The 27097-nt window shown below is 40.5% G+C and overlaps 1 protein-coding gene across 2 annotated transcripts; it reads right to left on the reverse strand.

The window, feature by feature from the left end:
* Positions 1 to 1698: 1698 nt before the first annotated feature.
* On the reverse strand, positions 1699 to 25207 carry LOC131448764 (leucine zipper putative tumor suppressor 2 homolog). 2 transcript variants are annotated; one of them, XM_058621498.1, is made up of 7 exons: positions 24996 to 25207; positions 14783 to 14904; positions 5238 to 5783; positions 4058 to 4657; positions 3850 to 3972; positions 3479 to 3625; positions 1699 to 2968 (listed from the first exon to the last, which is right to left on the reverse strand). In XM_058621498.1, exons 3-7 carry the CDS (start codon positions 5754 to 5756, stop codon positions 2273 to 2275), a joined length of 2085 nt encoding a protein of 694 aa, XP_058477481.1. In that variant the 5' UTR covers positions 5757 to 5783; positions 14783 to 14904; positions 24996 to 25207; the 3' UTR covers positions 1699 to 2272. The 2 variants fall into 2 exon arrangements, with proteins under 2 accessions (XP_058477481.1, XP_058477482.1); XM_058621499.1 differs by lacking the exons at positions 14783 to 14904; positions 24996 to 25207 and adding an exon at positions 11298 to 11509.
* Positions 25208 to 27097: the final 1890 nt, after the last annotated feature.

Genomic DNA, 27097 nt, shown 5'->3' on the forward strand with positions numbered 1-27097 from the left:
CCATGTACCACAGGCAGCTTTAGCATTTTGTCTTTTTTAATTAAAAACATAGGTTTGTTCAATAAATGTACAGCATGAAAATATACATTTAATGTCTTTATACAAATATTGTGGATTATAAAATTATACTGCGGAACCAGAACAAACATCCACACCGACATTAATACACGGGCGTTGTATCTATACTGTAGGAGCAGAGTATACTGTGCATTGCTTTGGTCTATTCACAGTGGCTATGTTTTTATTCTTTTTCTTTTTTTTTTGGAGATAGAAATACATCTCTGGAATGAAACTTAATACTTCTATGATTAATTACAAAGAGGATTATAGTTCAAATCAGCAGTGATAAGAGGAACAAGTGTTCTCATTGTAGTGTCGTGAAATACATACACGTGAAACACGAACTCTAATTTTAGAAGCTGCTGAAAAATCGTCATGTCAATGTCCGAGTAGTTTTTCGACTTCACACTCAAACATCATTCAGTGCGTGGAAGACACAAATCCTACAAACACGTCACACTAGTCACATGTGCATTTCTGGTTGAGTGGACAAATATAACTTTGGCCTTATATTAGCAAATTATGGGACGGAATTTAAAACACTACGTGTGAGCTACTGTATATGGAGGCTATATTAAGTTTATCATGGTGTACACAATGGTTGTGATCTCCCTTTTTGTATGAGGCTTAAGTGTGCTATTTTGAATATCAATGTCGGGACTGTCCATCACTGCACATAACGCGCATCTTTCTTATCTGTATGTTTATAGTGAGGACTTGCAACACTGATCACTCAAGTTAGAGTTTTTATGCAAGGAAAAGGAAGCTCTCGTCAGGTGACTGTACCCATTGTAAAATAAATTAAAACTATTTTGAAAGGAGCAGTTTACTGTGTTATGAGTGCTACTGTGTGTAAATAGTACTGAAATAGTTTGATAAGCCAAAAAACACTCACATAAACATCCTTTTAAACAACAGCCTCTTTCAATAGGCACAACTGATTCAACACATCATGAAACCTCAATAATAAAACAGTCACTAATAATTCCCTTCACTTTTTTCCAGTAAGCAGTAAATGCAATTTCAGACTCTCACAAGAGATTACTTGTTTTCATCCAGCTGTTTCAATTAGTGCATTATAGAAAAAAACAAACTGGAAATGCCAGAAATTATATAAAAGAAAAGATTTAAATTGAGAATTTGGTGTCCTCATAAAAGAAAATTAGGAGTGATTTAATGCACGGCTCTGGTGCTGTACATGATAAATGACTACCACATTGAGAATAGCAGAGCCATTGTTAATGTTATTAGTAACACCTGTAGTTAAAAACATGTATTTTTATTCTAGAACAATGACTATATTGCAATCAACAGTATAACGCATTATAAAATTACTGTACTGTTTACCAATAAAGTAGTTTCATCCATATCACCCACACACACACACACAACAGAAAGTGATGAAATCAACTCTTCTCACAAGTGCAATAAAGAGGCAAGAGAGAAACTGACAAGTGCACTGTATGTAAGGAGTTCTGTTAGTACATTACACTGTGCAGATGCTGCGTTAACAAGGGACACAAGTAAACTTGAAATGCACTGAATTATTCATCGAGAAACTAATTCTGTGTACTGTGCTGTGTGTAATTAATTAAAACATTAATTCAGTGTTTTTATGCCCAAAACAGAAGGAAGTTTAAATGTTGGCCATGTTGGAGTTCTGGGGGGAAACAAACAATAGAATCCTCACTACATCACAGTGAATCCACCGTCATTAACACTTTTGATCCGACTTACTCACTCTTACAGCATGCTGGATGTGTTGCCGTCATTTGAGCAGTGTGGGCGCATTCAGAAGTAATGGTACTAATGTGAGCCCACGACTAACAGCGTGGGAGGACTGTGAAAGGTTGACGTTACTCATGCCCATCACCTAGAATCAGACTGTGAAGGAGGACTACAACACTGATGTCAAGTTAGTCAGTGCAAATACTAACACAGACATTAATGGAGGAAAAGAGGACCGAGGTGGCCTACTAATGACTAATAGAGGTCATTGGCTTTTAAAGCAGGACTCCATGGAGAGCAGACCAATGAGGCAGAACTAAAGTGTGGCTGATTTTACACTGCAGATGTTTTTGTCTTTGATTTTTTTTTTTGTGCTGCCGATCCTTTTCCCTCTAAAGCATCAAAAAGAGACCAGATCTGTGATATGTGGGTTAAAATGTTATGCTGACAGTAGTGCAAATCAAAAGCTGGTGACACACAGGGGTCAAATTTCTGTGGCAGCCACCTCATCAAAGTTTATCTCATTGCCACTGCCCTCGTCCTCCTCCCTGCTCTCCAGTTCCTGACTGAGGTCCTGCAGGTGCTGTTCTAGCTCCCGGTTCCTGCGATACATCTGTACATAGTTCTGCTGCAGCTGCTTCTGGTAGCGGATTACCTTGTCCTTCTCCTCCTGCCATATCCTGCGCTCCTCCTCGAAGCTTCCCATTTGCTGCTCAGCCCGCTGACGCTCAAAAGTCAGCTCACTCCTCATCCTGTCCATCTGCGCCTTCATGTTCTGCAAGGCCTCGGTGCTGCTCTGCCGCTGAGCCTTTGCCTCGTCACTTTCATAGGCGAGCATGTGCTCCTCTGCTTCCTGGAACACCTGACACTGTCTGTTTCCTTGGCTCTGATCTTTCAGTTGAGCCAACTCTGCTTCGAGACGCCCAACCTTCTCTCTTAGGAGTTCTGCTTCACTCTTGCGGCGCTGGAGCTCATTCTCACACACCTCCAGCTCCAGGGTTCGTGTGCGGGTAGTGCCATGAGCCTCCTGGAGCAGGACCTGGGTGTTTGTTAGCTCACCGCGAGCCTCTCTGAGTTGACCCCGCAGTGAAACGATCTCTCCGACACGTTGAGCCAACTCTCCCTGCACGTCCTTCAGTTGCTGCTTCAGCAAAGAGATTTCCCCCGACTTCTGACACACCTGACAGAGAAACACTGTTCCATACAGGCTGTATATTCCTGGTACACAGTAAGACAGCTATGGTTGGCTAATTAACTAATATTATATATATTTTAAGTTTTTCCAAGCAAAAAACGCAAATCTTGATTGATCTAGGTTTTAAAATGAATATATGTTTTCTCCAGTCTTTTACAGTCCTCAACTGCGTGTGCTTGAGTTTAACGTTGACCTAAAGATGTGTGTATGGTAGCGATCACGTTTCTCTCATTAGCTGGAGTCTGTCACAACAGCTGAATAATTCAGGAAGCTTTGAGGTTGAAACTCATATCCTCCGTGTATGAAAAAGAACAATGAGCATCAGCTAGTCTCAAATACAGAGTGTCGAATATCTTTATCAGTGAAATTCTTTGCTTTGGGAGTTGTGTATTTCTACAAATGGTGACCAATTCAAAAGGCAATGGTAGCCCATATTTAAATCTTTTTAATCATTAAACCTTGTATACATCCAAGAAACTGTGCAGTGTTGCTTACCTCCCACTTAGTCTCTTCAAGCCGAGGCCCCAGCTGGATCTTCTCATGCTCATAGGAGGTGCAGCGCTCCTCGAGTTGTTCCCTTTCCTTTAGAAGCTGAGCAAAATCCTCCTGCAGCTTCTTCTTCTCCTGCTGCAGCTGAAATACCTGCAGCCATTTCACCAAACAAAGGAGTTCAGCAGAATATAGAGTTTTGAAATGTATTTAATTGGCTTTGTCTTGTACTGATGATTAACCCTCATGGCAACATCCATGGGAAGCTGACAGACATGCAGTCTTTAGCAGATGAGGGTTCTCTATTCTATTTTTGTTGATTTTCTGAGAATCTGAAGGTCTTATAGACAACTCTGCTTCTCAACAGGTGTTCTCACCTGCATCTGAAGCACCTGCTGGGCGCGCTGGGCCTTCTGTGAGGCTGTCTGCATCCTGGTGGCACAACCCTGCCTCAGCTCCTCCAGCTCAAGTTCAAAGCGTTTCTGCTTCTCCTCATACACCTACACAATATAATATCAAAAAGCAAAATCCATTAGAACAGTTAACATACAAAATAAAAGGACCAATGCGTACACGTCAACCCACCTGACAAATAGCGGCTTCATTCTCATCCAGGTTGTCTCTAAGTTGCTGCAGCTCCAGCTCTCTCTCCCTCAGTTTGTCCTCCAGGTCCCTGACCACCCCTTCATAACCATCAAGAGGACCAGGGGAGCGCCCACTGGATCCGCTGTCAGATAAAGGTTGCCCTCGGCCACTTATCGACCCAGAGCCTGTACTCTTACTGGAGGATGAGCGCCCACTGTCTGAATTTGAGTGTCCGTGGGCACCGACTGATGGAGCGCTCTTCATGGGCTCCATGTGGCCTACAGAGGCCTCTCCTGATGCCAGACTGTAGCCAGTGCTGCCATAAGGCGGCAGGCTGGAGAGGGAGTTGCGTCCAGAGTCCGACAGCGAGCAGGACTGACTGCTCCCCCCGCCGCCACTGTGGCGGGCCCCGCTGTACGAACTGCGTTTCTCGGAGCAGGAGGGCGACACCTCCCTGTGGGTGGGGCTGAGCAGGTTCAGGGTGTTTTGGCTTTCTGGAACATTGGCACAATGGCGAGGAGAGAGGTATTGCATGGAGGTGCGGCTTTTCGGAATGACTGGTTTGAAGGCAGTGGGCCGCAGCACTGTTTTCTCCATGTTCTAGAAAAGAGAAATCAAGACAGGAACCATGTTGGGAAGCAGGAACAGGTGGTTGACATGGCAGAGAAAAAAACTTTACTAGTTTTTTTTGACTTATTTGAACAATAATAATACATCATGCACCATATGTATGGTCATCATTGTAATACACATTTACAGTGAGTAGTATACTGAGTATTGAATGGCAGGTTCATAATAGTAGAGCTGCAACTAACGATTATTCTCATAATCGATTAATCTGTTGATTATTTTTTTGATTAATCGTTTGGCCCATAAAATATAAGAAAACCTTAAAAAATGTTGATTGTGTTCTCAAACCTCAAACTTTTAATGATTTCTTTGTTATCCAGAGCAAATAAAATTAAGAAAATACTCACATTTAAGAAGCTTAAACAATTGGAAATCTTGTTTTAATCATGAAAAAAGCTTCAAACCGATTAATCCATTATCAAAATAGCTGTCGATTAATTTAGTAATCGATTAATCGATTCATTGTTTCAGCTCTACATAATAGTATTATGTATTATTTAACATCACATTAACTGTCTCAGTAAACACAGTCATTTATTCAAAGACTTACTCTCTCAAGTTTTCCTGACTCTGGGATCAGTTTTGGAGGAGGCCCCCCCACATTCCCTTTGAAACCTGATCCTTCTTTAATCTCATCTGTGTCACTACTTGGGCTGGTGGTTACTGCATGGTTCTCATTCCAGTCACCCATATAGTCCTCATTTTGATAAGTGTAGTTCCCACCCCGGCTCTCCTTTTCCAGGCCCCTGATGAATGCTGTGGAGCTTTGTTTCTTGAGCGGTGAGATGTTCTGCAGTAAACGATCCTGTGGAGACTCGCCATCAAGGCGGGAAGCTCCGGGTGTGGGTCGTCGAACCCTTGTTCCAAATTCAACACCGAAGCGATGGTCCTGGTAGGGACCAGGGCGGGTGGCTATAAGGCTGCTAACAGAGCCCATGGGATCCAGAGTGGAGGGTGGTGGTGCGTTGATGGGGGGTGAAGGGCCAGATTGGTGTCTTCTACGGGTCCCTCCACTGAGGCCTGAGTTGTGGGGCTCAGCAGATATGGGCAAAGCCTGAACCAGAGCCATGGTGGCGGCTGGGAGGGGTCACTCGCTCTGAATGAGGAACAAAAATTCCAAGTTAAATCACAAGTCAAGTTACTAAAACCAAAACAATCTCTGGCCATAAACCTTGTTCTAGACACGTGACAACTTTGTAAAATTTGTAAATGCAAATCTAGTTATGTCTCAGGTCTTTAATTACTCAATGTCTACTCATGCAAATGAAAAGTCAAGTCATTGAGATCAGCCAAGTTGATCAATTATCATTGCAATTATGAGGTCCTTAACTCTTAGATAACTCTTAACTCTTTGCAAATATAAAGTCCAAATCAAGGTTCAAGTTGGATCATATTCTGGCAACTCTCCAGTCATTCAGTCAGTCAGTTTAGCCTTGTAGTAAGTCTTAAGTCCACTTTCCAGTCGCCAGGGCAGGGTGTGTTCAAGGAATGTTTATGCATCAAACCAGTCCAATACAAAATTTCTATTATACAGAGTAGACAAAGGCATAAAACTATCCCAGGAGACAATAGTGGCCCACACACAAAGAGCCTGAACACACCATTCATTAAAATTATTCAAGCAGCACAAACTTGAGGCATTTGGCTTATAAAGCATGGGGCAGCAGAAGGAAAGGGTCTCTTTTCATGTGAGACGTGAAACGGCTTCTAACATGCTGGTATTTCTCCTGACAGCAACAAAGGCTTCTGTCTCCACACATCTGATCGGCTTTGGGAACAGTTTCAAATTCATAACTGGATAATACCTCAAGGGAGAAGCAGAGGAGACTTGTTGAAAGGGATGTGATTTAGCTAGGGTGTACATCCAACAGTAAACAATGATATAGCTGAGGCACACCCACATTTTCACACAACGGGCTGACACATACAAACTACAGTATCAGCAGTTTGTTCTGTGGTTTGGTGAACAGTCGAGCGTTGTGTGGAGAACAATGGCCAACGGGACGTGTGATGATGAAGTCATGCTGCTCCGACATCACCACCGACAGCAGAGCCAGCTGTGCTCTACAAACACATTACAGAGTAAGAGGATATCCGACTGATGGGCGTGTACTAAACACACGTTTTTAACCTCGTCTGGCAGTCGAGAAGACGTCAATGTTGGATTTACAGCACAGCAAGAGTCACTGTGTTCTCACTACGTGACACACAAATTAAGAGTTTGTATTGACCTTGATTACAGGGCAGCAAGGGGGTTGTACAAAAGGATATCATGTGGTCAAGAGTTGCTATTAACATTTTTATATTTGGCCTTCTTGCATGCGCACACACAGGATTTTGTACAACTATTCTTCTTAAGACAGTGCACTGACTTCCAGTCATTTGGACAACATAAAGTGGTATACCTAACCACAGTTCAAATCTTAGCCCTTAAAACTTTACCAATTAGGTTTTGCCTAACTGGGACCTGGTTTTGAACTCCATGTGTACTGCTGGTCCTCAGAAGCCCGAAAAAGTTCTCAAAAAGGTAACAAATACAGGTACATGCACACACACATGCACACACTATTATTAAGACTTCAGTGTCTCATGTGGAGAATCCTCAAGGGATTGTCACCAATTTATCCTACGTTTTAAAATTAATTACAAGCTTTATCCAGCACTTTTTCCTCTTCATTCACCTTCCCTGTAGCACTCTCAATCTTCTCTTAGTCACACCGACTAGGAAAAAAGATGAAGACGACAAGAACAATGGGTCACAGTGGGTGAAAGTGGGGCTGACAGCAGGCGTGCTGGCCAGCCATGTTTGTAGCCTCCCTCAGCCAGGACAGACCCATGCCAAGGCATTTTTCAACCTGCCAAGTTTACTAAAGAGCTGACAAGTCTACTAACAGTGACTCAACTGTGATTTCCACACTTGAATTAGCACCTTCAATGTCTGGATGATGGAATATGTTCTTGTGATTTCTAAAAGCTTTGTAATTCTACAAAAATTCTACTGTAGTCTATATTTGGTACTGTTTAGTTATTTTGGTACAGTTTTAACAAATGCACTAAGTTTCGACACTGATGCATTGCTGTAACTCATACATAAAAACAATCAAACAGAAAAAAAGAACAGAAATGCTCTGTCCATTGACTCACTTAGGTCATCACCTTAATGCAGTTGGAAATGCACTTTCATGGAATGGCAGCAGGAGCAATATGCGTTGTTGAGGAAGCTGTTGTAGGAGTAGGATTAATCTTAGGCAATTCCTCTAAAAGCGAGTTAGTCCATGACCATGTCTCCATGTTTTTGTATACTTATGTGTGTTTCTCCAGGCTGTGCAGAAAGTAAAGGAATATTTATTGTAAAGACAATAAAGACAATAAATCGAATCTAATCTAATCTGAATGGCAGGTAATGAGACTGACCAATGGCAAAACTCTTATCCCATTTCCTGGCAAAAGTCTGGAACTATAGATCTTGTTCAACTAAACGAGTATGCACCAGTCAATGAGCTCACTGGTGTTATGTTTAGTTGTGGACTGCTGAAACCTGTCCAGCTGAAACTAATGGCTACTGTCATTATTAAATTACCACAGACAAAAGTTGACACCCTCTGGTGTCCAATAACCCAAAGATATTCATTTTACGATCATGTTTTTTTTCATTTGACAAAGAGAAACATTAATGTCTCACATATGAGACTAAACAGCAGATATTAATACTTCTTAAAATGTGACAAAGATGAGGTTTTTAAATTTTTTACTACTTAAAGAAATACACAAACATCTAGTTGATGTAAAAACAATATCCTATAATTTCCTGTATTAATCTGTCGTCCTTTAACTCCTTCCAGATAAATGAATAAGCTTTAATCCTCCTGGACTCAAAATGACAAACTATGCAGAGAGTTTACGGGGGAAGGCAGGGGGGTCTCAAACATTATTCAAAGCCCTTGTCATGTTCATGCAATCCTGGTCTCTCCTTTGTTGTCATAGCGACCGGTGCCTCAAACATTGGTAAGAGGAGGAGGGATAAAGAGGAGTGGTTGGTGGTCAGAGGGCTGACAGGGAGGCCAGGACCCCTCCTCAGCATCTTAAAGCCTTCACTTGTTCTTAAGTGGTGACAATATTCCATATGCTCCCAGATGGCCTGATGGAAGTTAAATGGACATTAACAACTACTCAATAGTGGACCAATCCCTGGTAACCATGCAGAGCAGTGAATAAAGTACAAAAGTATAAAGTACTACAGTGCAATAGGCCTTGTCCATATAATGTAGTCTAGTTGGAAGCATTTCCATTATCGATTGTTTGTTTTTGAATGAATCAACATGCCTTTTTGTTCCTTTTCAGTGCAGATTCATTGACAAAAACACAGGAAATTGCCAATGTAAAAGTGAAATGTTGTTTTATATTATAAATATTTTTCAACCATTGGCTTAGATGATTAACTAATCATTTGAGCTCTAAATTACTGCAATGAAAACATCACAGCACCACAGCATGTGGATTAAATTACACCGTGAGCAGACCGCTTTTGTCTGGGAAAACCCCTGAAAGTTTTGATGTCTGTTGCCCTCACTCAGTCAGCAGTCAGTCACTCCTCCAGATGGAGGAGTATGCAGACATAAGTACGGCAGCTAAGGAGTGTTTTTTGTCTAAACATGGACACAATGCGCAGTAGTCAGATTGTGAACCGTGCGACTCAAAAGCCATTGGGGAGAACATTTTAAATAGTATTTCCATATTGCAACAAGAGATTTTCCTGTAACTAATTTAATTAGTAGCACATTCCATATCTCAAGGCAGTTTTGAGTAAGATTAGGGTCTTATAATATAATATAAACATACCAATACTTTTTATGTTATCTGTTTAGGCTTTCTGCACAGACAAACATGAAGAAACAGCACAAAGAAAATCTACAATGAGAATTTTTCTTTTTCCATTCAGTTAATGAAATGTTTTCGGATTCATTCATCAAAATTGTTACTTTTTTCCATTCAATTTTAAACAGTTAATGGATTATGTTCCTATAGCATACTTTATTTTCTAATTAGTCAAAGGGAAATACAACTTACCAAAGATTATTTGAGAACAAACACTTAAGGAATTATATATCCTAGAATTACTTGTATTGTATTGTACAATGTATTTATCAGTATCTTTGCTAGGATCAAAGAGAAAATGGGGGCTTCTTTTTTTAATATTATCACTCCTCCACCTTCCTTTGTGGTCTTACAGTATTTCTCAGGGTAAAATGAAGGGGGGGGGGGGGGGGGGGGGGGGGAATCCATATCCCGAGATCAATACATGCTTAAATAAAAAAATCTTGCTGAGATTCCAGGCAAAAATATCAGCACTGAATGGGAATCAATTGTGTGAAACAGAGTCTGCAGTCTGCTCTGAAACAGTTCAGTCAGATACCGACAGTCAGGAGGCGACTCCACAGTGGTGCAGTCATTACACATACTGTCGAGCAGTAAATCGAGATAGATTTCAGTGACACTCATTGGCAAGCAGGGCGGCAAGCATTTTGTCTGATTGTATCCAAAATAGCCAATTAAAGAAACACACAACATTAGAGCCTTGTAATGGAAGCCATTTTACAAAAGCTACACTATACAAGGTTTACTGGCTCTCTGCCCTGCAAGACTGCAACGTCACACAAACCTGCTTTGAGACAAACTGAAGGAGCCGGCACTAAAAACCCTCTTTGTTAGTACCACGCCATAAACACACATGCAACAGCCACAGAGGTGAGAGTCTAAAAATATGCCCCCACACCAGGTGAAGTAGAGGCTCAGGATGGAAACAAGGAGAAAGCTGTGTTACACTGGCCCTGATCTGACAGGAGTAACACCTCTGACTTAAATATGATGTGGAGAGTAAGAAGTAAGACACTTTGATGAAAGTGAAGGAGAGGAGTAGGGAGCATCTGAATGAGGAAACAGACAAATGATCCCCTCCTCCACCTTCCATCACTCTGTGGCCAAATGTCTGAATTCTACTCTCTCTCCTTCTAAACACCCCCCCCCCCATCTCTCTTCCTCTCAGAAAACTGGAGCATAGAGCAAAAGTGTGACAACGCTATTTTAGTTTTGTAGACATTGGACAACCTACCTTTCCACAGGCGGAGCCCTTACAGACACCACAGTCACCATGTCAAGTATTCTCAATTATTTCACTGTCAATTAACCATTCCACATGGCAAGTGCACATGTGTGCCATACTTTTGCGTTACAATAATTTTTATTCTCAGTTCCTCTCCTTGTTAAATAAACTATACTAGAGACTATAAATAACGCTAATTTCAAAATGCATTATTCAATAAGCAGTCCCAGTGGATTAACTGACAAACATTTTCCCTGCCTGCAGATTTGTTTGAATGCTGCACTGACCACTGCCAATGATTAAACAGCACTGGAAAAAAGTGCTGTATAATGTCTCCTTCAAACACACAGCTTTTTTTACACATTCTGCTGGCTATTTTAGTTAATTATATTAACCTGCAAGACAAATTTAGAAATTGCAATTACCCAACATCACTGTCACCTTGACTGCTCGACTGTAATAGAGTCAACTTCCCTTTACGCAAATGTTCTTTCCATCCAAGCTTCTTACCCCACTTTGCCGGCTGCATTGCTGCCCTGCTGCTTCACCAGCTTCTCTGTATCCTCCAGTCTCAGCTCCTTCAAGGTCTCAGGTTTAAGTCAGCACCACTTTATTTCTGTTCTCCTGGCTCTGTCTCAGACCAACCCTCCTGAAAACTTCTCCTACCCAAGGAATAAAAAAACACTCCAGCCAAATGCCGCCACTGTGAATGGGCGCACAGTCCCCTCCCCTTCCTCTCCTTTCCTCTCTTTTGTGCCCCTTCTTTTCCCCCCTCCTCTCAGTCCAGCCTCTGTATGAGTGATACACCTCCTCTCTTCTTGCTCTACTCCTCCTCTGCCGTTTCCTTTGACCAAAGAATCTACACTCTGCAAGGTCCTCTACTGTCTTTGTCAGTCTGTAAAAAAAAGAGGAGATAGAAGGATATAGAAACAGAAAGCCATGAAAAAGGGCAAGCTGGCAGTTGAAACCCATTTTGCTCTTCCTGTCAAGTGAAAAGAGTGGACAGAACGTGGAATGGCAAGAGGATATTACTCACTTAAAGAAAATCTCTAAGTTTGTATGCAAGTTGTGTAGCACTTTAAACTGTCCTCGGCATTAGGTGAAACATGAATGCAAAAATGCTAGTCATGCTAGTCAATTAAAAAACCAAACAGACATTAATAGTAATAAAAAAACAGGACTAACATAATAAAATATGACTTGACAAATATGGCTTATTGACACATTCATATGGAATTAGTCGCTTAGAGACTAATGTCCCAAGTAACCAGTCAGTCAGATTCAATAAGTTTATTCTCCTGTGACAGTGGCAGCATTCAGCCTTGTCCTATAATCTGCCATCTGTCAAAAACAAACCAGTGACAAAAAGGACAAGTTGAGATTGTGCAGTCGGAGCTCAGCTGTTCAGCTCGCAAATGAGCAGAGGGGTAAAGTGGGGTACGAGAAGTAGGCTATGCCCTGCCACCGCCTAACGTAAAAAAACATAGATCCGTCTCTCTGCCTTTTCTCCACTTTTCTACTCCCTCACTCCCTGCTTCTGTAACTGGGTCACACGAGAAGGCACCAAGTTTGTCCTTCAGACAAGCCCAGGGAGGGAGTTCAAGGTCATTCGTGGTCACGTCTCGATAGGAGGTTTGGAGAACACGGAGTGTGCCACAAGCCCTGTAAAACCTGTCCTGCTGCAGCCAAAGCAACAGAAACCGCTCTCAGTTAAAGATTGGATAGCGAACACCATCAATCAGCTGCCCCGAGGCCACAAGTAGTGGAATAAGGAGGCAGGCTGCAAATCACCTCTGTGAATGCCACCATTAACACCATGTCTTTACGGGCGAGGGGAAAGCAGGGGGGAAACATGAGTCAGCCCCTTTTGAGGGACTCGATTTACAGGCAACAAGGTACAATGTAAGCAGGTTTGAAAAGTCTGAAACATCAAATTCAGATCCATAAAAAAACACACTGTTATTCTTATTTATTGTCATATACAGCTGGTTAATACGGACAAAATTGCAATATAAATACCAAAAATGTTCTATTTAATTAAAAATTTGTAGGCTAAATTGTTCCGACAGCTTTTCTGTAACCCACAGAGCTCCTGTGCAGAACCCCGGTAGACTTCTAAGCAATTACCATAACACTTATGGTAATTGGAGAGAGAGAGAGAGAGAGAGAGAGAGAGAGAGAGAGAGAGATTAACAAGAAAAAAGCAGCTCTGTCTTCAATTATCATATTGCATGAGGAAGAATGACGATATACATCACCAAATCGATATTTTGATCCACCCTACTGTCTTCTGTGGTTTTTCTACGGTGCCTCTGTAAATTATCTGTAGTAAATCTGTCTTTTTAATGTTTTAATATAGCGTTACTTGTCCAGCAGACTGCATCCAGGAAACTTGGAGCTGTGTGGTGAAGGAAACAGCAGCTGCTGTTATTGGTATATGCAGGCAAGTAGTCAGGCAGTTGTTCAGGGAGAGATTGATATTCTTTGCATTCTGTTGCATTTTCAATATCTTTTAGAAGCCAAATAATGTGTGATTGTGATTAATATACCATTGTTAAATCCTACTGGGCGTCCAAGTTTATCTATAGCAATAGAATCCACTTCTGAAACTTTTTGTAGTTGTTATCACAGTGTTTTCAACCATTGTGCAACTGTACCTCAACCACTCAGTCGTGAAGTAAAATACATCACTCAATCTGCAGCACAGGAATGTCACCACAGACACAAAAACAAACTGCTGCAATACTGAAAGAGGGAGAGCGAGTCACACAGAGAGTGTTGTGTGGTTTATCAGAATTGTGTTAACTTAAATGGTTTGAATGCAGTTTGGTTAGAGGGAGTAGTTACACACTAAAGCTGTAACTTTGTAAATTGAAAAAATATATTGTATTGTTAGTGCTATAAAAGCTCTTAAAGTATTGAATTTAAACACAAATATTATCATAGTCTTCCTCACCCTCTGTCTGCAGGATAGGAAAATAAACCCAAACACCATATCAAATACTTCCAGTGTAGCTTTGCAGAAATGTTGACTACACCAGCCTAGTGGTTTCTGGTTTCTGCTCTTGTTCAGTCATATAAAAGTTTATTATCCCACAGAGATGAATGAAACATTTAGGAGTGCCATCTGTGGACCAATTTCTTGTCCACATTGAAAGTGGCTCCTTAGAGGCGATAATTCTAATGTACCCGTTATCTACAGAAGATGCCCAGCAGGTGGTCATCCATCACAGACCCGGCTGGTGCCTCACCACCAAACGTCTGCCTGTATTTTCATAACAATGGCTCACTTCTCTGACCAGGAATGAATGGAAAGCTAGGCCATCCTTCAGTGTCCATCCTGCCTCTGCATGGGGACATCTCTCCCACTAGATGCTGCAGCTAAAATAGGTCTCGACCATGCTGTCATTTGGACCAGTGACTTCCAAAATAATCCCCCATGGCACAAAGCAATCTACGAACACCTCTGAAATAAAACTTAGCAGCTGGCAGAGGTTGGGTCATTAGTTTTCAACACAAACGAAGAGTAGCAAGGAAGAGAGATCTCTATAGATTGAAACGGGAGCACTGAAAAAGTCCTGTTATAAATCCACAGAATTTAGTTGCTTGTTCCGCATTGGAAGGGACCCGATTAAGCCACAGTCTGATTTACAATGCAACATGCCAAACAGATTCGGGTTACACCTCGAGGTCTGGAATTACAGTAAAACCCTATCCATGATTAAGATCTGTTGCTAACTCCCACACAATAGCAAAGTGTTAACATCCACACATAGAAGGAAAAACACTGCTATGTGTGTGGCTTGATGCAGCCACTTCCTTACTTCCTTACATCAATAAACTCTGAACCCAAAATGGCTCTTGGGAGGAAGAAAACATGTTTGGTCTCAATTTAATTGTGTGTAATCTGCTGTAATCCAGACATGTTTGCATAAAACCAAGCTTGAATGCCTTTTACAATTTAAACAGCATTTAGTCCTTAAGGCTCCACTTACCTGTCAATGACGCCCCGTCTTCAGCGTCTTGAGGCCGTAGAAAGCATAGGGTGCAGGTATCATAGAAGTCACACCGGCAAACAGATCTTCATTCTTTCCTCGCCTGTCTATGTTTTCCCAGCCTAAGGGGACAAAAAGGAAAACGGCATTAGGTTGTTAAATCAGCAGAGGAGACGCAACAAGAATACTACCACTGTAGAGAGCTGGAAAACCTGAAATGTGACAAGTGTGTTTATGGAAGTCAGGGAGGAAAAGAGGAAAATCTGAGTCATGATGGCAAAAAAAAAATCTTCACATAGAAGGAGGCTGAGACTGAGGGGATTTTCCATGTCAACAAGAGTGAAGCCTGAATGAAAAACTTGCACCAACTTCATAAAACAAACCACAAGTATACTTAACATGTGACTTCTTTTGTTTGTGAATCACCACCCGTTTTTTTCTTCATTTTCTAGACTCATGTGAGACTTAAACAAATATATCTGTAAGTGGAACATGGTCTGTTTTACTGAAATGAAACATATGACATATTTTGGACCGTATTGGCTTTGAGAAACAATTTAAATGTGGAAATCAACATTAGTCATGTTGTGCAGGAGTAACTAACTGGTTATTGTGCATCCTGTTTTATCAACAGGATCAGGGATGTTTGCTAAATACGAACTGCCTGCAGGGCAATTGCAACTGCAGCGGCTTAGCGAAAATGTGTGTCCATCTGTGTCGAACATACTGTATGTTACAGACAGATGGAAGTGTTGAGGAGACTGTGGCTTCCCACATGTAATGTAGCTCAATCCAGACGGCTGTGCAGAATGTTGCACCGCCATAGCACCAACCCTTAGCGTGAACTTGTAAGGTACTGTATTAACGTAACAGTGGTGTATTTAAAGCGCTTATAATAGAGCTACAGATCACAAACAGGTGTTTACTCAGGAGAGCTGCTCCTCTCACCTGCTACTCTACATCTAAAAAGGGATAATCCTCATTAAAGAAGACAACACAAGAGAGGCATGGAGAGACACAGAAAGAGGAGGATGGATGTGAATGTAGAGTGTAGGACAGTACTGCGATTACAATTTCCCCATTATTCATCTGCTAAACAGGAACCTTTGTCTGTGATGTTTACTGACCCACAATCAAATCAGGTGGCCTCACATTCCAGTAAGGAAATGCACAATTTGTTGGTTTTGACATACTCTTAGTTGTTTGACATATTTATGCGTAACTACGATGAGGCAAGAAAAAATATGATGAAATATCATAGATATTTTCAAAGTTAGGAATAAGATGGAGCCTTCAAAAAGGCAGAAACAACCAGTTACAGCTTCTAGAATTGCTGTGTTAAATCAAGTTGACCTCTGGTAACGTGGACTGTGCTCTCAAGATAATCTATAACGTTTCTTCTTATATACATTTCCTTGTTTGTCTATCATAACGTACCGCCTCAGGTGACAGGTCAAAGAGGCTACCTGGTCCTGAGGGGAGATAATAGATCCTATGTCTTTAAATCTTTATGTCTTTATTTATCTGCTGTTTGGTACTGGACAGCTTAACTCTAACTTTTTACTGAAAACTGTAAAAAGCTAGAAAAAGCAGCCATCTGACCCACTGCATTGCTTTATAATCACTTTAAAGCTGAAATGGGCTTTTTTAAACGCAAGACATTGTAACAGGTAATGGTACCGAAACCAAGTTTCATTGAGCCTCCTCAGTTCCAGCAACACGTGAACACATATTATTGTGCAAACACACGCGCACACACAGAGCAAATGACAGAGGAACAGGGTGGTGTCCTGCTTCTTCCTTTTCCAAACACTGCACTTATGTTTATTATTCTAATGTTTAACCATGTGTTGGAGGGTTTCATCGAAGTTAATACTCAATAAGATGCAGTGGGAGCAACACACCCTGAACAAAGTCCATGCGGAGGAAGTGGTGGAAGGATCATACAACCTCCACTAAAATTAAGGCTAAAATGATAATTAAGAAACCCAAACTGCAACTGTTGTGCTTGTAATTTCTCAAATAACACAGCTCTTTATGTAAAAGTATAAAATCAAAAGGGAGGGGAAAGATAAGCTAGTGGGAAAACTGGCACATCGGCGTTGTTTGGACAGTGAGAAAATGGTCCACATGGAAAGCATCACATTCCTTTTAAACAGCACAAAATATCAGCATTTTCTCAGATATAACCATTTAGGATTATCCAGGCCAAACCTCAAATATCCTACTTCATTTTTTTAAAACCTGAGAAAACTCCATTTTCCATTTCCACTGCTCTGAGTCGTGAGTGTTTGAGGATGATGAGGAAAGGTGTAGCTGTAAGTGAGGACGCGTAATTATCAAATTAAGATGTCTACCTCATTTAAGAAAATATAAGAAAAAATAAATAATTAAAAATTAAGTACTTTTGATCCGTCGACAAAACAAGACATTTGAGAACATCATCATTTCAATGTTCAGATCATTTCTTATAATTTTCTGGTATTTTATTAACTAAACAATTGATCAATTAATCCAGAAAATAATCAACAGATTAATTTATTATGAAAAGTAATCATTAGTTGCAACTCTTGACTTTGACTAGCCACGGAGGAAATATCCACACTGGGAACTCACTAATTGGAAACATGATAAGGAGTTGTTTTGTTTGTTTTTCGTTTCTTTGTTGAGGTTCATCTGAAGTATCTGTTGAGTAATTAGCATGCAGCTGTAAATCACATATTAATGTTTATTCAACTATCACAAAAAAGTGGTGAATAATATTGATCAATTATAGGAAGATTGTGATTTATATGCCGGTGAATAAAGAGGCCAGTCTCACGTCTCTTAGGTGTAGCTGGATGGATTGTTGGAATAACTCACTCACACGCTCGTCCTCTCAGTGTGCCAGCAGGAGTGAAGGCTCTCCTCACTTTTTACTTCAGATCCACTTCACCACTGCCTGCGTAAGCCCTTATGCAATGCTGTGACGTGGCTACTTCCAAACGCACATCCCACCACCCACATAGCTTCTGATCCACACCCTTGTTCTACTCACCACCTCTTCACCTCTCAATCACTCAGCCTCCCACCACATGGTCAGCCTCCCAGCTCTAAAGCCTTTATTTAAATACTGCTTGGCAGAGACAACACTTTTACGCACGTCATTTATTTGACACTTGTGAGAATTGTTATGCTCTTATCCGTCTGCATGCTTCATAGAGAGTAGGTTTGTGCGCCGTCCATCCCATTGCCTCTCAGCAGGAGAAGAATCGGGCCAGCAATCACATGGAGCATGAGGAAGAATTTACTCAAAAATATCCACAGAAACTAAGGGATGGGTATTTTTTTTTCCCTGGTGGTACCTCAAAGTAAATGTACATTTAAATCAAATAATTGGCAAAAAGCCTGACAGCCATAAAGAAGTAACTTTAGCCATGCTATATTTTTGAGGTAAACCCTGGGAGAATTTCCACAAAGCACAGGATGAATGCATTTGTACAATTACAGGAAGTTTGAGGTGGAAAACCTTGGTTTTGGTTTAATTTAAGGATTTTTCATTTAAAATCTGTCCACTCACGGTCTAGGCAAAGTGAGTGCATGCTTGCTGGTCTATGCTACTACATACAGCTCAGTGCAAGAGTGGTTCATATGTTATAAACCATTGTTGATAATGTTAATAGCTAAATAGCAACCATCTGCTAGAGATGCATCTTATCCCTGTCACTTTTTCAGTCATTTAATATAAAATATGTATTTGTAACCACTGCTCATCACAGTGCCACTTCATCAGTGACACTGGTATTTCAGTTTAAATATACTGTAGATTATATATATTAGATTAGATTATACTAATTGTACACTGAACACACTTACAGCAAGTAAAAACAGGCTATAAAGTGTGACTGATATTTAAAATTGTTGTTTATTAAGGGCAGTATTAATTCAGATCTCACAAGTCTACATCCCATAGTGCTGGTCTGTGTGTTGTTTTAACGTTTCACAGTGTGGGCTAAACCACAGTCAGGGAGCACGAGATGGATAACAGCAGAGCAGTTGACACAGCTGAAGAGTACGTGAGTGGGGAAAAATCAGTGGTAGTGAAAGAGAAGAAAAGAGCGTGAGAGCAGCAAAGGTAATGGCAGAAATGAAATGAGAGAGGCTCAGAGTCTGTGCTGTACATCAGAACATATGGGCCTCCCTTCAGCAGCTGTGAATGTCATGATTACACTAACTACCACCACCAATCACAGCTGCTCACAGGAATAGAGCACATTGTTTTTCATGCTTCTTTTAAGCCTGCCCCACTCGAGAGGATAATTGGTCAGATTTCCCAACCTGGCCCTTCCAACAGTTGTGGGGTTCCTTCCAATTTTAGGCTGATTTTGAACAGATTATCTAGTCAGATTATCCTGTAGTGTGTAGAGGGGTTAATGGACGCGATCGGACTCTTCCAATTTCAAATCGTAGGTATTTAACATGTTTGATATTTACGACTGAACAGAGATTGGGGGCGTGAGCAGAACCCTGCAATAACCAATGAGAGTGAGTTGACCGGGAAACGGATGTTACATACTTTTGTTTAGAACTGTAATTAGTAGAGATCCCAAACCCACCGACAAATGTGTGGTTCTGTGTCTTCGCGTTGCATTTACAAATTTTGATGTGTCGACGTTTTTGAAATCAAGTCAGATTTGAAAGTCCTCTAGTGTGGGGCAGGCTTTAGAGCACATCATCATCCACAAGTGAGATCAGACAAGATGTAGTGAATAGTGAGGTAACACATTGCATGCACAGGCTGTGTACATAATTCTCCTGTAAACTCAGACATGGCAACAAAGCCAAGCAACCAAACCGTGCCCAGATCCTTTCAACTCCAACGGACATGTGAATCCATGTAATCCCACCAGTTACTCCGTACCTCGCATTCCAATTGGGAGAGATTAGGAAACGAATGGGGTTCTAGTGGTGACGCAGTGAGTAAAGAGACACAGGAGATGCCTAATCTCCATTTCTTTAAATAGAAATTAAGATATTTACAGGGAGAAGAGTTGTTTTGTTATTTCAATCATCAATATTTAATGGACGGACACATTTGTATCATAAAAACAGCACTGGAAATTACACGTTTTTTATGTAGTGTGAAGAGCGGGGGGAGGGGAGTGCACTGGTGCATCAGGTTCTGTGTAGTACAAATTAATAATGACTGTAAAGAAACAGAACGTCATTGTGATATTCTTCACATCCATGATTTTATGTTACCTAAAGGTCAACTTCATTACTTGACATCATTAAATCTTATGTAGTTTAACGATTAATCTTTCATAATAAATGTATAATATAATAACTATATATATATATATATATATACATATATATTGGTAAACAAAGTCAAACTCACACAACTAGGGTGAAAGTTTTGGACCAAAAAAAAATGTCGCCCCCTATTGAAAATAAATGAGTTTTGAAATGCAGAGTGTTGTTTGGTACCATGGTCAATATGCACCGAAATAAGGCCATTAGTCAAAGCTTCAGAAGGGGAAACGAAAAATTGTAATTCGGGCCACTGTGCTCTGTACCTTAAAATTAGGATCCACAGAAGGAGAGAGGGAGGGAGAGAGAGCGAGAGAGAGAGAGAGAGAGAGAGAGAGAGAGAGAGAGAGAGAGAGAGAGAGAGAGAGAGAGAGAGAGAGAGAGAGACCTGACCCATTTCCAGGCCCAAGGATCTATGTTCTCTGAAACCTCAACCCCTACATCTCGATGCCCTCAGACAGATGTGCAGTCCAGCTGTGTGCAAAACTGAGACCTGGCTAAGAACTCCAAAAGCCCTGTGGGAAATGTGAATTAAAGCTGGGGAATATTTCAGTATAATATTATGATACGTGACCTCAGAGGTGTCTGGGATCTGGTGATCATAATACTCTGTTACATTACCATGTGAAGTGTAACTATAGTTTTTATTGATAATTTAAATCGCTGACAATTTAATCAGATCTTTACAGTCAAAGAAATTAAATTATAATCTCTTGCTTTACAAGGAGAAAACAGTGGGAAACAGAGCCATGTTGCATCGTGGCTGGTTGTTTGAATAGCCACACAGACTCACAATCTGAGGTCTGAATTATTTCAGACTGGTACGAAGGAAACTGTGCAGCATCACTACTTACTGTAAAGAAAGCAAATTCATCACAATATGACACTATATACACAACAAAAACAGCCGCAAAACACTAAATCCACACTTCATTTGACAAAGTAAGCCCGAGGGAAACTAAACACAACAAAGTCTTCATGTTTTCTGACAGCAGAACACCCCCTCTCTGTTCCTATTGTTGCCTTGTCTTCTAAAGTTTCTCTCCTCTGGTTGCTCTACAAAGAGCCGACTCTTATTAAAAGGCTATTGAGGACTTGACCTTCAGTTTGAACAGCTCAAGGGCAGAATTCACAGACGCACAACAGACTTAGCACACAGTATTTATCCAGTCCAACTAGAAACCAAAGAGAAGATAAATAACACACATTAATGTGTGTGTGTGTGTGTGTGTGTGTGTGTGTGTGTGTGTGTGTGTGTGTGTGTGTGTGTGTGTGTGTCTAGTGCTTTTTCCTCCCACAGCTCCAGGCTGTTTTAACCGTCAGCACATATTTTCCCTCAAGGCTGTCCATATCTCACAGACCTGCTCTTCACTAAGTGTAACTTCAGCTGCACCTACACCTTCACAAAAAAGTAATAGGTAATATTTTGATTGTGCTTTTTGATGAGTACATACACAATATTAGCAAATATGTAATTGAAGCCACATATATATTAATTTTACAGAAGCAAGTAAAGAAACCAGCAGGAAGCAAGAGGGAGTGCACACTCATCCATCGTCTACCGCTTTATCCTCCGTAAGAGGGCCGCGGGGAGCTGGAGCCAATCCCAAGCTGACCTAAGGTGAAAGGCGGGGTACTGTACACCCTGGACAGGTCACCAGTCAATCACAGAGCCAACATACAGAGACAAACAACCATTCACTCTCACATTCACTCCTACAGTCAATTTAGAGTGCCCGATTAACCTTTGCATATTTTTGTACTGTCGGAGGAAACCAGAGAACACAGAGAAAATTAAAACCTTTGCTCAGACCAGGTCGCAAAATCAGGTCTTTTGCTGCAAGACGACAGTGCTATATCCACTCTTCCGCCTTGTGGACCAGTATATTGTTATTCTTCTTATTACATATGCACAATATTTTCAAATTAACACTAAGCCCCTATTCCAGTTGTTAAAAAACTAAAATCAGCTATATTTTATTAAAATCTGCCAATATTTGCCATTTTATTAAATATCAGCATAGGCCAAGTAGTATTTACTAATCAGCCAATTATTACAAATTACGTATATTTGCTCTCAGAAAGTTAACAAATGGTGCCAAGTCACTAAAACTTTAGTAATTACTTTTTTGATGATCTGTTTTGATGTATTTAGTGTAGATGTTTAACTGGATATCAGATCAAAGGAAAAGGCCCTATGCTGCAGGTGTGTAGAAAACTTTATGTAGTTATGACACAGAATGCAATTTAAAACCACTTATTTTAAAGACTAGACTGATTTCTCCTCAAATTACATTAACTAATACAACACGGGAGGCAAAAGGTTCAAGAAGCATTAAGATTCAACACCAAAATAGGACAAGATAAAATATGATTTAAAGGCCCAATTTTTAAGATGCAGAGTCATAATATTCCGGTCATGTAAAAACAAAAAACATGGCGGACACCTCTAAAACTCCACACCGATGCCAACATCTTGATATGCTGACAAAGCCAGAAAGTGTTTGGGGGAAGGAAACTTGCCATGTGCTTATAAAATTCACTTTATAAATTATCAATGCAAATCAACTGTGCTGCAGGGGCTTCACTGTCCGCTCTTTCTCTAAGCTGCTGCATGAAGTGAGCTCTTGACTTTTGCGAGTGTATTCAGGCAGAGGAAATTTTAGTCGACCATCATGTGGAGTTAGGGGCCAGGAGGTTGTGTATGTTTCTTCTTCTTTGCCATGGCATTATCTTCTTTTTCCAAGTGTTTGTTTACAGATGAGGCAGTTGCACACAAAAACAGACTAGGTGTGTCTTCATCTTATTAAATAAACACTTATGGGACTCACCACAGAGCTGCAGTGCCCATATAGTCACTCTTGATAGATATCCACCTCACCTAAAGCAAACTTTAGGCTGTAAAACACAGATTTATATTCTTGTTTCTTCCCGTAAACGTCAAGCAGTGACATGTGTTCCCATAAGTGCACCTGGCAAACACTACAATACTGTGAAGAAAAAAAAAGTGGCTGCAGACTACATTAGAGGGGGACCGCCATTAATTTTAAGAATTCACATATGTTATTGCTGCACTGCAGGGCAGGTCAACCAATACATGTGGATGTGAACCACTCTCTTTTACACACAGACTAGAAAATAACCCTTTAATGACTGTCTATGTTGTACCTGGGATCTAAAAACAGTCTGTCACTGTCCCTACAGACAATCAGGTTTGTTGACAGTTAAATCTGTGCACACACTCCAAGATTTTTTGCCCAATTTTACCCAAGATCATCGTTGGGCAGAGGCTGCACCAGTCAGCACTAGTTGGAGACAGTCGGCATTGGCTAGTTGGCCCAGAAATCTGTTAGTGTGTGAGGGCAAAGCTGATTTTTAAAAGACTGAGTACACACTGACTGACTGGGGGGATCACACATTTAACGACTGAGTCTGACAAGGGTTCTCAGACTTACATGATTCGTCAAAATGAAACTCTCGCGATAGTCTACAAAAGCAACAGTGTGAAGGGTTCGCTGTTGCTGTTGTTTGCACAGCTATCTGCTCTGAGAAAAAGGAAGGAAGAAAAGATAGGTACAGGTGAAGTCATGGAGGAGTCAACGTTGGCATCGTTGTTTAGATATTCCTGCTGCTTCCTGTCATCATCGGACGCAGTGTCCTGTGTCCCACCCACTCTTTTTCATTGGCTGTTGGCAGGATGTTTGCAGTTGGGTCAGTAATCACTGTACACACTACCAGATTGCGTTCAGAGTCAGCTCAAAAATACCAAACATATTTAATTGCAAATTGGAGTCTTTAGCCCTCACACACTAGCAGATTTCTGTGCCAACTAGCCATGCCAACTGTCCCCAACTAGTGTTGACTGGAGCAGACTCTGCCCAACTGTGAATCATGGGTAAAATCAAGCAAACATCTTGCAGTGTGTGTCCCCAGCTTAACAGACCTGACCTGACCTCAGTCGCAGTCAATCAAATACGTTTGAATTTATTAAGTGGACACAATCGGGGTACAAACACATGTTGCCAACAGCCAATGAAAATAGTTGAAGGACACAGGAAATAGTGTCAGAAGACAAAGTCAACAGGAAGTAGCGAGAATAACAATGATGCATTCAGTTGGTTTGACAAATCATGTCGTCGGTGATTACTCATCGGGTTGTGCAAATGTGAAAGTTGTGTAGTGTGTCCCCAGTTTTAGATTTTAGCGAGGCCTTGCACGCAAAAGACGTTAAAAGTCATTGCTATTAACAGAGCAACAATACAAGCGTTTTCATCATGTGTCCATTTCAATGACCAAATGGCGTCACAAGTTTGACCAAAATAAATAAATGTGACTTCTTAGAAAGCTATTTTCCATTTTAACTTTACACTCCTACAAGCAATTACAATGAAAGGAATAAGATGGAGGAGGAACACGGTGGAGGGCATGATAACAAAACTGTTTATTTATTATGTAGACTAAAGCTGAAGTTGGAGCAGGAAATGAGTCTGGATCTGCTGCAGGAGGCACTTTTGTTTGTTATGTCTGAAGTTACCCACTGAACCTGTCACGTCTGATGCACACGTTGATAACATTAAAAAAAAGAAAGAGGGCCGGGGGCACAAAGACCTCAGGGGCCACCAGGTGGTATTTTACATTATTTACAGGTTTCATTAGTAGGAAAAACACAACTACATTTCCTCCAGGATCCAGTGTGTGTGTGTGTGTGTTTGTGTGTGTTAAGTGCAAGGCAACAGAATTTAACCTTCACACACCTGAGCGGGAGCGCAGCTTGATTTCCATACGTTATTTTTTCAAATTATCACAAAGTTCCAAACTCACACGAGCTCCTCTACAGCAACAATGACCATTAAAACGCAACTGACACACTGACTGCGTTACAGTACAACGTACAAACAAATGAAATGTGGTAAAAGCTTACCGTTCACAGAGGACTGTTGATAGACAGCTGCTGCTCTGTCCCGTAAAGTCTGCCCAGAAATTCAGGATGCGACGGTGTTTTCCTCCTTTTATAAACTCGTCGGACCCACAAACGCAGAACAAAACTGAAGTTATTTCTCTCGCTTACTTACTTTTCACTCCTGTCGCGTTTGCTGTTCTACGGAGCAGAAGACTGGACAGTCGATGCTCATGTTTTACAGAGCACAAGTAAGCTAGCAAAGTTAATAACACACACATCCGGTCACGGCTTCCAAAATAAGAGAAACTATTCCGTAAGGAAAAGTTACATAAAACAATAGCCTAAAATAAAATACTGTATAATAATTTAATAATAATATCATTTTGACTTTAATTGATAATTCTGTCTGAGGAAGTAAAAAATGTTGACTATATATCATCTAATTTTAAATATGTCAAACATTTGACCTTGCATCCAATAATTGTGACGATATATGTAAGAGCTGTGACATTTTACATCATATTTGAGACATAGTAAGTCAAACATATTTCATTTTATTTGATTTGATTGGATTTTTTTTTAATCAAGTAAATACAGTGCAAGGGGAGACGTTATAAACAATTTCACTCCATTATTCACAAAACTATATGTTGAAACTGTATGATTAAATAATTGATAGAGTCGTTTTGAGTTCTATTGTTATGGTTGACATTATATACTTTGGTTTTAATAAATCAAAAATTTGATTGTACGGCTATTAAGTTTGACTCATCAATGCCAAACATTTTACCTTCTAAACCACATTTTTTTATGTAGAAGGTCAGTATTAAACAAACTAATTTACAACTTTTTATAAATAGTTCTGAATCATCTGCTGTCATTTTTAATCAAGGTTTGACGTCTGTCATGTGTTTATTTGATGTCTACTTGGAAGCTGTAGCTGGAGCTCAGGAAAAGTTAAGTTTTTGACATCTTTGCATTACTGTTACTATGTTGATTCTGTAAGACGCTGATGATGTTAAGTGCATTTTTTGCTCAGTGTACATTAAGTTAAATGGAAACTAAGTTAAGTGAATGTTTCTTAATTGCAGTTAGCATACAACAATGACTTTGTGCAATTGCATGCTTTTATTTTTGAAACCAAGTTGCATACTTTTGCTATTGTACAGTCTGCAACGAACTTGACATGCTTGAACTGGTGTCAATGACCCCCCCTTCTGTCACACACACAAACACAGAGGGAGAGAGAGAGAGAGAGAGAGAGAGAATTGTAGTAGTATTAGATCATATTCTAGGGCACACTCTGCCTGTATGGGTTTATAACAATTTCTATAATAAAATGTTCAGTACACACACAAAAAGGAGTACAGTGGTGCCAGTCAGACACATTAAAAGATTTGAGTAGTGTCAAATAATTGCTAAATAAAGTGCTTGAATCAGTGTGATTTTATTGTAAAGGCATGGTGGCACAGAGAACTACCGCACAATGGTTTGTGATGAAGATAAAAGTAGCCTAGATTCCCACCTTTTTCCTGCACAACCGGTTATTTGCTGCTCTGTATTCTAAAAATGTAGAACAAGGTGACTAACTCACTAACCTCAGCCCTCCCAGACAAGTCTCTCTTATGTAAACAAGTAAAGCTTGTTTGTTTAGATATAAGTTCAGTGCTTGACATTATAGGTCATGGAAAGGTCACGATAGAATAGATGTAAACAAGACAAATAAGCAATATTTAAGTATACATATAGTAACTTTGAAAAATAGAACATGGCTAGCAGTGATAAAATGGTTCAATGTGCCTCAGACCCAATACTACAATGTAATGTATACAACAATGACATGCCAACAATTTACATACGTCAGTCAGACAAAGGTACATACACACACACATGCTGCATTGACTTCCATCTTTTGAACAGAATAAACCTAGTGTTATCCCTAACCTTAATCATAACCAGTTAAACCTTAACCTCAACCTAAACACAATTCAAATCTTAGCCATAAACCTAAGGTTCTGCCTCATTAGGACCAGGTTCTGGCCTCCATGAGGACTACTACTAGTGTTTACACACTGCTGTGTGTGCTTATAAATACTTGTGTGTGTACATTCCCTAAGCTTCTC

The sequence above is a fragment of the Solea solea genome, chromosome 21 (assembly GCF_958295425.1).
Source record: "Solea solea chromosome 21, fSolSol10.1, whole genome shotgun sequence".
Taxonomy (NCBI): Eukaryota; Metazoa; Chordata; class Actinopteri; order Pleuronectiformes; family Soleidae; genus Solea; species Solea solea.